Source organism: Salvelinus alpinus, chromosome 9 (assembly GCF_045679555.1).
Source record: "Salvelinus alpinus chromosome 9, SLU_Salpinus.1, whole genome shotgun sequence".
Taxonomy (NCBI): domain Eukaryota; kingdom Metazoa; phylum Chordata; class Actinopteri; order Salmoniformes; family Salmonidae; genus Salvelinus; species Salvelinus alpinus.
In genome coordinates this window covers 81,328,350-81,340,437 of record NC_092094.1, presented here as the reverse complement: position 1 = coordinate 81,340,437, position 12,088 = coordinate 81,328,350, and the positions used below count along the sequence as shown (strand labels likewise).

The 12,088-nt window shown below is 39.4% G+C and overlaps 1 protein-coding gene across 2 annotated transcripts; it reads right to left on the bottom strand.

The window, feature by feature from the left end:
• Positions 1 to 360: 360 nt before the first annotated feature.
• LOC139530739 (KH domain-containing, RNA-binding, signal transduction-associated protein 1-like) lies at positions 361 to 10,378 on the bottom strand. Of its 2 annotated transcripts, none has more exons than XM_071327401.1 (10): positions 10,016 to 10,378; positions 5,811 to 5,938; positions 5,221 to 5,337; positions 4,952 to 5,098; positions 4,634 to 4,776; positions 4,268 to 4,541; positions 3,951 to 4,027; positions 3,529 to 3,587; positions 1,258 to 3,342; positions 361 to 849 (listed from the first exon to the last, which is right to left on the bottom strand). In XM_071327401.1, the coding sequence occupies exons 1-9, from the start codon at positions 10,146 to 10,148 to the stop codon at positions 3,236 to 3,238; spliced, it is 1,185 nt and encodes a 394-aa protein (XP_071183502.1). In that variant the 5' UTR covers positions 10,149 to 10,378; the 3' UTR covers positions 361 to 849; positions 1,258 to 3,235. The 2 variants fall into 2 exon arrangements, with proteins under 2 accessions (XP_071183502.1, XP_071183503.1); XM_071327402.1 differs by having other exon boundaries at positions 4,634 to 4,773.
• Positions 10,379 to 12,088: the final 1,710 nt, after the last annotated feature.

The following is a 12,088-nucleotide window of genomic DNA, read 5'->3' as shown; positions in this document are numbered from 1 at the left end:
GTAAACTAGTGTCTTAAAATGGCATTCCTTTATCCTTCTCCCCTTAGACAGAATATTGATAATCACCATACTCCTTACAGAATAGGGCCAGACATCACTACCCAGCTTCCCCAGTGGACAGAAAATAAGAGGGCGAGAAACCCGAGCAGAGCAACCACTCACAACGCTGCCATTAGACACCTGGTACCCAGAGAGATGGTGTTTATTTAGTAAGGGAAGAGATTAGGCCCATGATAAGAGATCTTTGTCCATATATACAGTAACCAAGGCTATATTTAAATATAATATTGAAGGTAGCTGAAGAATTGACCTTTTATGAGCCTCAAAACACCCTTACCAACACAATTAAGAAACAGCATAGTCAGGATATTGGGATTTATTTTAGATATAAAATTAAGTCTGTACAGAAAACATCCAAGAACTTCCTGTGGCAACTACAATTTTACAATTACACAAAATGTCATATTTAAAAATGTAAAACAGGAGGTAAAAATTAACAAGTCACAGAAATCTATCAGGAGCCAAAGGAAGATACGCCAACTCAGTTCCTCGTACTGTACTCTAAGAGCATTCTCCAAGCTGCTTTGTTGGGAACCAGACCATGAATTCATCCAAACTCAAGTTGAATGCACGGTAGGCCTAATGTTGATTTCTCTAGAAACAATCAACTGTATTCCAGGGAGTGCCATTATCCCGAAGTGATGGAACGAGCTCATTCTTTTATCCTCATTTCTAACAAACTGTTGAATCTCGAGCGAAAGAAACCTTGGCAGTCCAGACATTTCAATCACCAACAAAACAGACTGCCAGGAGCCTTCAGTGCAGTCAAGGCCTTTCACAGGATTATACCTGTTGAAAATATATTTTTTAATTCAGTCACGCTGTCATAAGCCATGAAAACAGAGCACTTCTCAAAGTGACAGATTGAGGTAAACCTTGATCAAATATCATTGGGAAAAACCCAACATTTCCTCCAGTCTATCAGAAAGTACTACATCACAACCCTGGTTTGATTTTCTACTAGAGCCGGACAAAAGTCAGCCCGAGGGTCGATTCAAAAACCTTGCAGTTGGTTGTGAAGGGGACTAAGCGCATTCTGGCCAAATTCAACAAGCACACGCAAAATCTGAGGAATACTCAGTTGGCAGACTTGGGTCATTCTTGATTTCATCAGTTCTTTATTTTACTAATAGTAAAAACAAATACTGTAGCAGCTTGAGCATTTTTAAATAACATATTGCTGAAGACAATACTTACCATGAGGACATTCAGCTCAAGTCCAATGCCTTTCTCAAACCCAGAGGGACTAACTCGGAATACCTGGGGACGGAAATACAAATGAGACCCATGTGCAAGTGCTGTTGACAACTACATGTAGTAAAAGTTGGACAATCATTCATGCAAAACTAATATTTCACTGCAAAAGTCATGCAACTCAAGCTGAGGTGGTCAATTTTTTTTTTGTAACCATGACTTAAAGATTGCTACAAATGCTGAACATTTTAACAGTATTCTAAAACAATACAAAATAAAAAAAGGCAGAAGGCATTTTAAATGATTGGACCATAAACTGCGGTTTCAATTTTAGCAAGAGTTGCATTACAATCATTTTGTACAGCTATTTTATTTGAGACATATTTTTCAGTCACGCAGTTTTGGACAACTGGTTTGGGTTGACTAGCAGGTTCTAGCATTTTGAGCATAAGACAAAAAATATCTAACAAATGACAGTTGGGGTTAGTTTTACCTTCTTGACGTGATCTTTTGGCTTTTAGCATCCTCTCCTCTGCACTGCGATATTTTTCTTTAATAAAACCAGCCAGCATGACTTTGCATCAAAGTCAAGTAAGATCCCTGCAAGCTTGATTGTAAATACTGTTGAAAATCAGTTATTTCAAAGGACTAAAAATACATGGCTCATTGGGAAGCTTGAGGAAATGTGCCGTTGTAACGATTGATTTCAAATAATACAAGTCCAAGCACTATATCCATCTCAAGCGAAGTATTTGGAAATACATTACCTTAAACCATCTTTATTTTAGGTGACATAACGAGTCTCTTCTAGATCCTTTTTAATACAGAGATGAAGAGGACGTGCTCTTTATCAAAGTAAAGCAGATGTTCTTTTTGGTTGCTTTTGTCTCCTATGTACATACAATAATCTGGTGATTGTTTAGGAGTTTTGTGAAAATCCTCAAAACGAGAATCAGTTTTATTAGAAGTGGAAGGCATTACTATACAACAAAAGCAAAATACCAGGTTTAGTTTGATAAAAAAACAAAAACAAATTAGGCTTTATTGATACAACGCACTGCAGAAAAACATTTTTGGGATATATTTAGTATCCTATTTAGGCAAGAGTACACACGTACGTAGCACTATGCATTTTGGAGACGGCACAACTTTGGAAAGCAATATACAAAATTGTCTTAAGTGTATGCATATAATATTGAGATGGCTGCAGTTTTCCCTTACATGAAGACCATGTGAGGACCATGTCCAAATTCTTGTAGGACCACTCAAACAAAGTGAGCAATTTATCAGCATTTCTATCAAAGTCAGCCCAATAAGACGTAGACCAAAGTAAGCCAAGCAAAAGTTATCTAAAGTAGAATGTACTTACTACCAAGTCGAATTGAAAATACTTAAAGGAGATATTTTAGGACAGACTGTCTCAGTGTCTAATAAGGCTAGATTTCAAAACACTAAGAAAAGAAAAAAACATTGAAATCTATGCCTCTATAGGGAATGTTAGTTTCTACAAAAATGATTCGTCTACAAAATTATTTTGGTTCTTCCCCATATATTCTTAGTCTAGTTGCCGATGTTACATTGACGTCATTAATCAAGTTTTAGCTAAAAATACTTTAGAAATGCAGCCTAAATGAGTCTGCAACTGCCACAAATCATTTCAAGACAGAAACTGAAACAAACCTTCAAAAATAACATTTAACACTATACAAGGTATCACGTTTCTCTAAGTAACCATTAAATTAGATCTTAAAACTGTCAATGATGCAGTGGAAACAAACATTGAATGAAAACGTATTATCCAAATCCTTGCATTCGCTTGCTACGCCTACTCGATACGATACATCCAGTTGTCCTGCTCTCAAATCATTAAAAAACAAAAAACTACAGAAAATTTAAAAGAAAACATTTAGGGAAATTACTTTGGAGAGTTAAGTGAGTTACAATGGGAGAGTTGCCATGGCAACCCTCTACCGGAGGCTGTTCAGTATCTCCCGTATGGATGCTCTCTGTAGGCCCCCCTCTTATCCTGCCTCGCTGGAGGGGCTTTGCCTCCAGTGGAGGACCAGGAACCCTCCCAATCATCCTGGGCTACAGAAGAAAAAAAACATCAAGCATGGGTCAATGTTTGGATACATGCAGTGTGACAAAAAGAGCGGCGGTCAAATCCTTCACAACAGAGTACAAGACATGGACATAGGACCAGGTTGGACAACCTATGTCAGTTTCATTATTTGAAAAAGTACTTTGCCCACCATTAATTTACTGCCATCTTACCATAGGGTTCATAAGCCTCCTGAGCCTCTCCATGTCCGTAGTCATAGTACTCTGTATCCCTGAGAAGAGAAGAGTATGTCAAAGAGCCTTTTGAGACAGACTGATACTACATTGAATATTGTGAGGGTAAAATGTCTGAGGCCCCACAGCATTCACTTGAAAACATCGCACAATATATCAGCTTAATTACAATAATGCATATTAAGCATTCAACCGAAACATGTCTTCCGCATTTAACCCATCACCTCTGAACCAGAGTGACTGGGTTGGCTGCTGGAATCCAGCCTAACCATCTTGACCTTAATATTTCCTATGACAATTCAAACGCAAAATGCGGGGGCGAAAAAAGTCTGCTGTTACAATCTTCTACTGAGAATTGGCCACTTCATTGTTTTAACCATTATATTATGAGAAAGACTTACGCTTGTGGAGGTTGTTGACTGTAATAGTTGTCATAACCTTCATATGCAGGCTCAGCGTAGCTTTCTTCATAAGCGGGCTGGGGAAATGAAGACAACACACGCCACTATTAGCACAGAATGACGAGGTACATGTAAAACAGAATGCTACTAGCATGTCAGAATAAAACAGTCAAGTGGACTAGATGGGGCTTAAACCCATGAATGAAGTGACCTGTCACCCATGAATAGACAATAAAATATTAAATTGACAGCTATTCAGTTTTGAAAGAAAGTAGGTATACAACCCAATGACTTTACAATTGAGTGGTTTGACTTACATATTCATTGTAGGCCTCAGCCTTGGGTTGTTGTGCATGTTGGTGCTGGTGCTGCTGGTGGGAGTGGGCTGGGGACGGGAGCATCCTTGGTGTCCCTGGGGTGGGTGGTCTGGAACGGGGAGTTGTGCCTCCTCTAGCAGGTGTAGAGGGGGGTCCACCCCGACCAGCTGGAGCCCCTCTGGCCGACCCACCCCTGGGAGGTCCTCCTCGGGAAGCTCCACCACGTTGGGTGCCTCCACGAGGGGCTCCTCCACGAGGTGGCATTCCTCGCCCCCTGAAGAAAAAAAATCAGTAATTAAACTTTGTAGGATTGTGAAGGCTTTTGGTCTTGAAAGGTAAGGGGTTGTCAGGCACCGCGAGTCCTACCTGGCTCCTACTGAGTTGGGTGGGGGTGCTCCCCTGCCCCTGCCTGGAGGGCCCCCTCGTCCCCTGGATTGTGAATCTTGACCACCATTCAGGTAGCCAATCTCCATGAACTGATCCTGGCATATACCATCCATGGTGTCCTGCTTATAAAGAGTAAAGAGAGTAGCTACATTAAAATGACAGGTCAGATATTATAACACGGCAGTAGCATGGAAAATCTTGGATCATTGCCAAGTTACCATAGAGCGAATAGCTAGGCCCATATATCACAACTTGAAATAGCTTTGGTTGAAGCAAGATGCTCCCTGGGATACTTACAGGGATGAGGAACTTCTTCACCTCGTCCATGGCGTGAGCCATGCGCAGGTATGCCTCAGGTATAGGCGCAAACACCTCTATGAAGACATGCAGTTCCATGCCCAGATGAGCATATTTGGGCTCACCACCCTTTCTCAGCTCTTCCTCCTGAAATTCAAAGTAAAAAAAGAAATCAATGAATTCTGCACATTACACATCCAAACACTGCTGTTTGTTACAAAGGGACTCGGCTCCACATGTACCCTATTAACTCCACCCTCCATTCTTACCTTCACCTTGTCCCTCATGGAACCTTTGCCCAACACTGAGATCTTTGCTCCAGTTTCCTCCTGGAGTCGCTTGATTGTGTTCCCCTGGGGTCCCAAAATCTTACCAACAAAGTTGAACTGTGGAAATAAGAAAGGGTTCACTAATAGACTCTGTGTTCTTGGTGCAGATTGTTGTATTCAGGGATATTGAAACATATATGAAGGTAATATGCTGCGGAAGATACTGTATCAATGCCTCGAATCTATAGCATGCTGCCTTCTCGTCTAAGGGAGAGCGGCAATAGACTACATTACAGACAAGCATGTCAGAGCCAGTCAGTCTGCTGCAGCAGGGAGGTAACCTGGCCAGAGTAGGTAACATTTACAGATGAATTAATCACTCCGGCACTCTAGCGTGACAGCTAGGGCAATTTGGTTTCTCCAAACACTGTCCCTTGACAGTGAAGGAGAGCCAGACATGCAGTAGGGTGTTCCACTGTAACATAAGCTTTGAGCATAGTAAATATGACCCCCCAAGTAAATGTAATCGCATGTGAAAAGTAACAGCCCAAACTGAAGGTTTCTATTGTACAAGAGAAAACTTTACTCACCCTTGGGTACTGTTTGACGGGAATGAGCACACGTTCCTTGACCTTGATGTTCTTTGTGGTAAACAGGTCCAGGTAAGTTTCTCTTTCTGTCTCTTTCTTTGTCTCTCCTTTCTGAATCCTTTCTATCTCTACAGAAAGGAAAACATGGCTTTTTAGTTTGACTAACATCACTATCATTCAAAGACTGATCATAAACAGTGCAAGAGCTACATGAAATGTTGATAATTTACAAGTAATTAGCAGAACTTGGTCAAATCAAAGTGTAGAATGATTATAGCTACATCAATACATAGGCCTACTACTAGAGAAAATCCTGGAGTAGTAAGATAAAATACAAGTCATCCAATGACACTAGCTCCCTCATTTCCTCACAAAAAATGTAGTGGGTGGGTCACACCACAGTTCACATCATTGTCAAAAAGTAGCTGATCAGACTAGAATACAAATTTGGCCTCAAAACAGATTCTAAACTCATCTTAATGCATGTCCCTGCTCAGTTTGAAACAGACTGGCAATGGTGAACTGTCTAGGGAAAAATTGGCTTTGGGGGAAAGGCAAGCTGTTAACTTCTTTGGGAACGGGGGCAGTATTGAGTAGCTTGGATGAATACGGTGCCCAGAGTAAACTGCTTGTTACCCAGGCCCAGAAGCTATGATATGCATATAAGTAGTAGATTTGGATAGAAAACACTCTAAAGTTTCCAAAACTATTAAAATAATGTCTGTGAGTATAACAGAACTCATATGGCAGGCAAAAACCTGAGAAATCCAACCAGGAAGTGGGAAATCTGAGGTTTCATTTAAGTGATTGCCTATCCAACATGCTGTGTCTATGGGACCAGATTGCACTTCCCAAGGCTTCCAGCAGATGTCAACAGTCTTTAGAAAGTTGTTTGAGGATTCTATTGTGGAAGGGGGTCGAATAAGAGTTGTTTCAACAAGTGGATTAGGCTGAGCCCAATGAGTTGTTTCCTGCGCGGGCGCGCCGTTCCTTCTTTTTCCGCTGTAATGAATATGCTATTGTCCGGTTGGAATATTATTGAAGATTTATTATAAAAAGACCCTAAGGATTGATTGAAAACATCATTTGACATGTTTCTACAAACTGTAATGGAACTCTTGACTGTCTGGATTTTGCGCTCGCGCATTGTGCCTTTGGAATAGTGAACTAAACGCGCTAACAAAACGGAGGTATTTTGACAAATATGGACGTAATCGAACAAAACGAACATTTCTTGTGGGAGTCCTGGGAGTGCATTCCGACAAAGATCAGCAAAGGTAAGTGAAGATTTATAATGCTATTTCTGACCTTTGTTGACTCCACAATTTGGCGGGTAACTGTATGGCTTGCTTTTGTGGCTGAACGCTGTACTCAGATTATTGAATAGTGTGCTTTTGCCGTAAAGCTTTTTTGAAATCTGACAGCGGTTGCATTAAGAACAAGTTTATCTTTAATTCTATGTAAAACATGCATCTTTCAAAGTTTATGATGAGTTTCTGTTATTTGATGTGGCTCTGCAATTTCTCCGGATGTTTTGGAGGCATTTCTGAACATGGCGCCAATGTAAACTGAGGTTTTTGGATATAAATATGAACTTTATCAAACAAAACATACATGTATTGTGTAACATGAAGTCCTATGAGTGTCATCTGATGAAGATCAAAGGTTAGTGATTCATATGATCTATATTTCTGCTTTTTGTGACTTCACTCTTTGGCTGGAAAAATGGCTGTGTTTTTCTGTGATTTGGCGGTGACCTAACAATCGTTTGTGGTGCTTTCACTGTAAAGCTATTTTGAAATTGGACACTGGTGGGATTAACAAGATAACCTTTAAAATGGTATAAGATACTTGTATGTTTGAGGAATTTTAATTATGAGATTCCTGTTGTTTTGAATTTGGCGCCATGCAATTTTACTTGCTGTTGGCGAGGTGGGACGCTAGCGACCCGAACGATGCCAGAGAGGTTAACTGGCCCTGCAGCAGGATGAAGCCGTTTATAACCTGGTCTGACACTTAACTACAGAAACCATCTTCTTATACTATAAAAGGCATGCCAACCGGACATTGCGGACAATGCTCAGCTTCTGACTGCCATTATAGCAGCCTTGAGGTTTCTGGCAGAGGTTCCAACATATTGTAACAATGTCCTGCCTACAGCATTGCCATTGCACAGTAACTTTGTAGCAGACATCCCAAAAAATGTGGGCCCACAGATGTGCAAGCGAGCTGCCGTCTACTACCAATTTCAAAAGTGCAACTTCATATGAAGGTACTCGCAAAATAAATTCAGGAATCCAGCAGTAAAATGTGGGAAATGTTTATTAGTAGAAATCTAAGTGACTTGCGTGAATAAACATTAACTGAGATTCAATGTAGTTTTGATGGATTTAAAATAAAGTGTTTGATTAATCACAAAACAGGGTTCTAAAAAAATTGCAGGATACAAGTAAAAGGAGGGCTCTGATTGGTTACCTACTATGCCAATTTCGGGAACTTTAATATGCCCATAGAGTATATATATATAAATAAAATTCCTCAATATTGATGTTTATACTTGTCAATAAATAAATTAATGTAAGAAATTGTTATTGAAAAATATATTACTCAGATTACAGAGCAAGCTGTAATGCTTTATATGACACCACATTTTTGCTTTGTAGCACCTACATATCAAGGCCTTGTCCATGTTCCATAAGGCCAAAATGGCATAAATAAGCCACCCGATGAATTATTTTCAATTACGCTTTTAGATACAAATGTCAAATCCTTCCTCCAAAAGGTACATTCTATGGATTACATTTAGGAAAAAACTATTTTTATGCTTGTTTAGTGAGGAATCATCCAACTACACATTTTTACAGCACAAACAAATAAAACTTGATCGTCAGATAACAGGTTCTGACGATAAAACCTGTTATTTGACTATAAAAAAAAAACGTTCCAACCAACCATTTTATGCAAGCAAAGTACATAATGTCATGAAAGCCCTGATGGAAACACATTTGTCAGTAAAGTTCCCAAATGTTAAAACTTGCTAGACACAGTGGGATCTTTGTGTCAGTAAAATTGTGCGAATAATTGCGGTGCAAACGCCACTATCTGTAAATATTTATATAATAACCATCATATCAAAGTGAATTTGGAGTCAGGCAATGATGTTGTGAGGTCCTCCCAATACGATTTGGGAACGCGTGCAGTTTATGAGCCTACAGATTTAAAAAGTCATTATGAATTGAACAGGGTGGTGAAAGAGCACGGTGATGAGCTTGATGTTACTTCCCAATAAATATCGAGTGTCTTATTCCAGCGACACAATGATTGATTCTTGTTTGGCTGCCTTTTGACAAATCTCGCTCTTTTGTCCATAATCTCATCATGTAGGCTATACCTGGGAGCTGTTGGCTAGAGCACACGTGCCATGGTAAGTGGGCACATTTGCTTTATAACGCTACATTTTCTAGTGACAAAACCAAACAGAGTTGAAAATAAGATAACACATTTACCTTGGATATTATATTCGGTGCATGGGAATTTAACCGCAGAAATTATTTTATGTCCACTACATCCACGCACATAACTTTATTCGCAACAAGTAACGTTACATTTGATGGAAACAGGCATTGTTTTTATGCGAATTTTAGAATAAATCTGTAGCCAATTGGATGGAAACCTAACTACTGAATGGAACTCCATTTGAAAGAAAAAAACAAAATTGGGCAGCAGCGTTCCATATGCATTAATTTCCACGTCGGAAAAGTACTAGGTTATAACAGCCTCGTTACCTAACTAGATACCTACAGATTCCGTACACGGATCCTACTCGGTGCCATGCCTCTTCTCCATTCGAGCCTCGTGCTAACAGGCCGTTCTTCCCGCCGCAACCATTGTTGTCCAACACAAGGCCTACATTTTTACAACGTAACTCAAATTAACTAAGCTATATGTTGTGGGTTTAGCAAAACCAATTGTATCGAATCTATAACAAATAGCATATCGTTTAGGTCAACAGTTTATTGTAGGAACCACAGAAGTGTTAACAGCGTTACAATCAGAACGGTTAAGTAACCTGCTACCTAGCTACGTTAGCCTAGCCATCGTCATATTTTTAGTTACACCAGCTAGTTAACGCGTTACCTAGCAAACTAGTTCAAGGAGTCACTACAAACGTGCACTCCAATCAAAATATTTGAATAAAATATTACCTGTAGATATAAGTTTCATTGCATGTGTGAATGAAGAATCCAGACTGTCTTTTTCTGCCAAAAGCTCAGGGAGATACTTGCTTTCATTCTCCATTTTGGCTTTTTTAGGCTCGGGCTTAGCGTCAGAACTCATGTGGCTCACGTTCTGTAACGTTTTCGTTTACTTGGTTTCCAGTCGGTGGGAGCGTCCCAAAACAACCTACTTTATAAAGTTGACCAGCTTGATATTCTCAGCTATGTTTTCGAAAGTAATATTCTCCAGTAACTAGCTACACGTTATCCGTATTTTACCGCTAAAAGAGAGCGGGTTAAAACGGTTTGTAGAATGGACGACGTTCTTCTCGTGCAAAAAAATTAAGGAAAATACGTCACAGCCTTTATGCATCGGAAACGAGGCTGCTTTGAGGATTTAAAGAGACAGTGTTTTTGAACTGACAACAACATACACCTTTTCATTTTGTCCCAGATTGAGGTCTTCTTGAAAATGTCCCTTTGTTGTTGATTGTTCCCTAATTTGTGGTTTGTCTGTAAAGAAAAAAATCTGTTTATTAGCTGATGCCTAACTGAGCAACTATATGCCGAAGGCTAAGTGCATCCTCAATAGTTTTATTTTGTCTTGTCTTTCACCCAACCCAAAACTGAATTAGGATCACAAGATCTTCTATCTTTAGGCAGTCATTTTATCATTTTGGAGTCACTTTTATTGTTTCTGAGCACTTGTACATTCATGTGGATGCTACCATGATTACGGATAATCATGAACGAATCGTGAATAATGATGAGTGAGAACGTTGCAGATGCATAATGTCATACCCCCCCAAAAATGGTGACCTCCCCTGTTAGTGACAATGGTGAGAGGTTAGCATGTTTTGGGGGCATGATCTTTCTCACTCATCATTATTCACAATTAATTCATGATTATCTGTAATTATGGTAGCATCCACATTAATGTACAAGTGTTCACAGACATATTCTTATTTACAATAAAAGTGATTCCAAAATTACATGATACATTATTTACCATCTCTTTCTATTTGGCACAATAATCCAAAACAAACAGAAAATGCATCCAACAAGTGTGTAGAGTCACAAGCTTTATGTAGTCATAGCGTGCTAAGAATATAGGACCAAATACTAAACTTTTGACTAAATGTAATACACTATTATGGAATTTGTCCAAATACTTATGACACATTCAAATGGGGGGACTAGCTATATACATAAAGCACTTTAATTTATAAACAGTTAAACAGATATATATGTTGTATTGTCACCTAATATAAAACATTTGATCTCAAATCCAAAATGCTGTAGTATAGAGACAATTTCAAAGTTTTAGTGTCACTCTCCAATAAATACGTAGGGTAGTCTTATCGCTTTTACACGAAGCAGTATCATCTGAAATATTTTTATAACTATAACCAAGATAAACCAAAGCCTGTCGTTGGCATGAAGGTGGAGTAGAGGACTGAAGACCAGCAGATGGGTCTTGGTGGGAAGATGGCGGAAGTGGATGCCTAGTTTGAATCAAGCAGCGCATCGAGCAAATTTTGTGAAGACAAATGGTCTGTTATAAACCATATACATACCATAGAAGAACAAGAAAGCCTGTCCTTTCCAATGGGAACAAATGTGTCATAGTGGGCAGAACGATCAAGGAGGAGGGCTGAGCCAAGCACAAGCTAGCGAGATCCTATTGGTGCATTCTAGCATTATTTGCATATTTCCGTTAGAGAAGGCGACTCTCTCTGTTAAGTGTGCATGTGCAATAACTCAATTTGCCCATGCACTCCTTCTAAACAATGCTATTTTTAAAACTTTGGCAAAGGGTAAACTCAACAAAACTTAGTCCACAACAAAACTTAGTCGGGAGAGTGGAGTGGAAGATGGCGGAAGTGGATGCTGAGTTCGAATTAAGGAGCATGTCGAGTAAATTTGGTGAAGAAGAATGTTCTGAATGGACAACAGTAATATAAAAAACTGGAATTAAAAGGAAATAGTCTAAAATTGGAGTGGTGGATACATGTTTAAAGGATAGTTGAGATGTGTTTGTTGAGTAAGGATGCATATGTG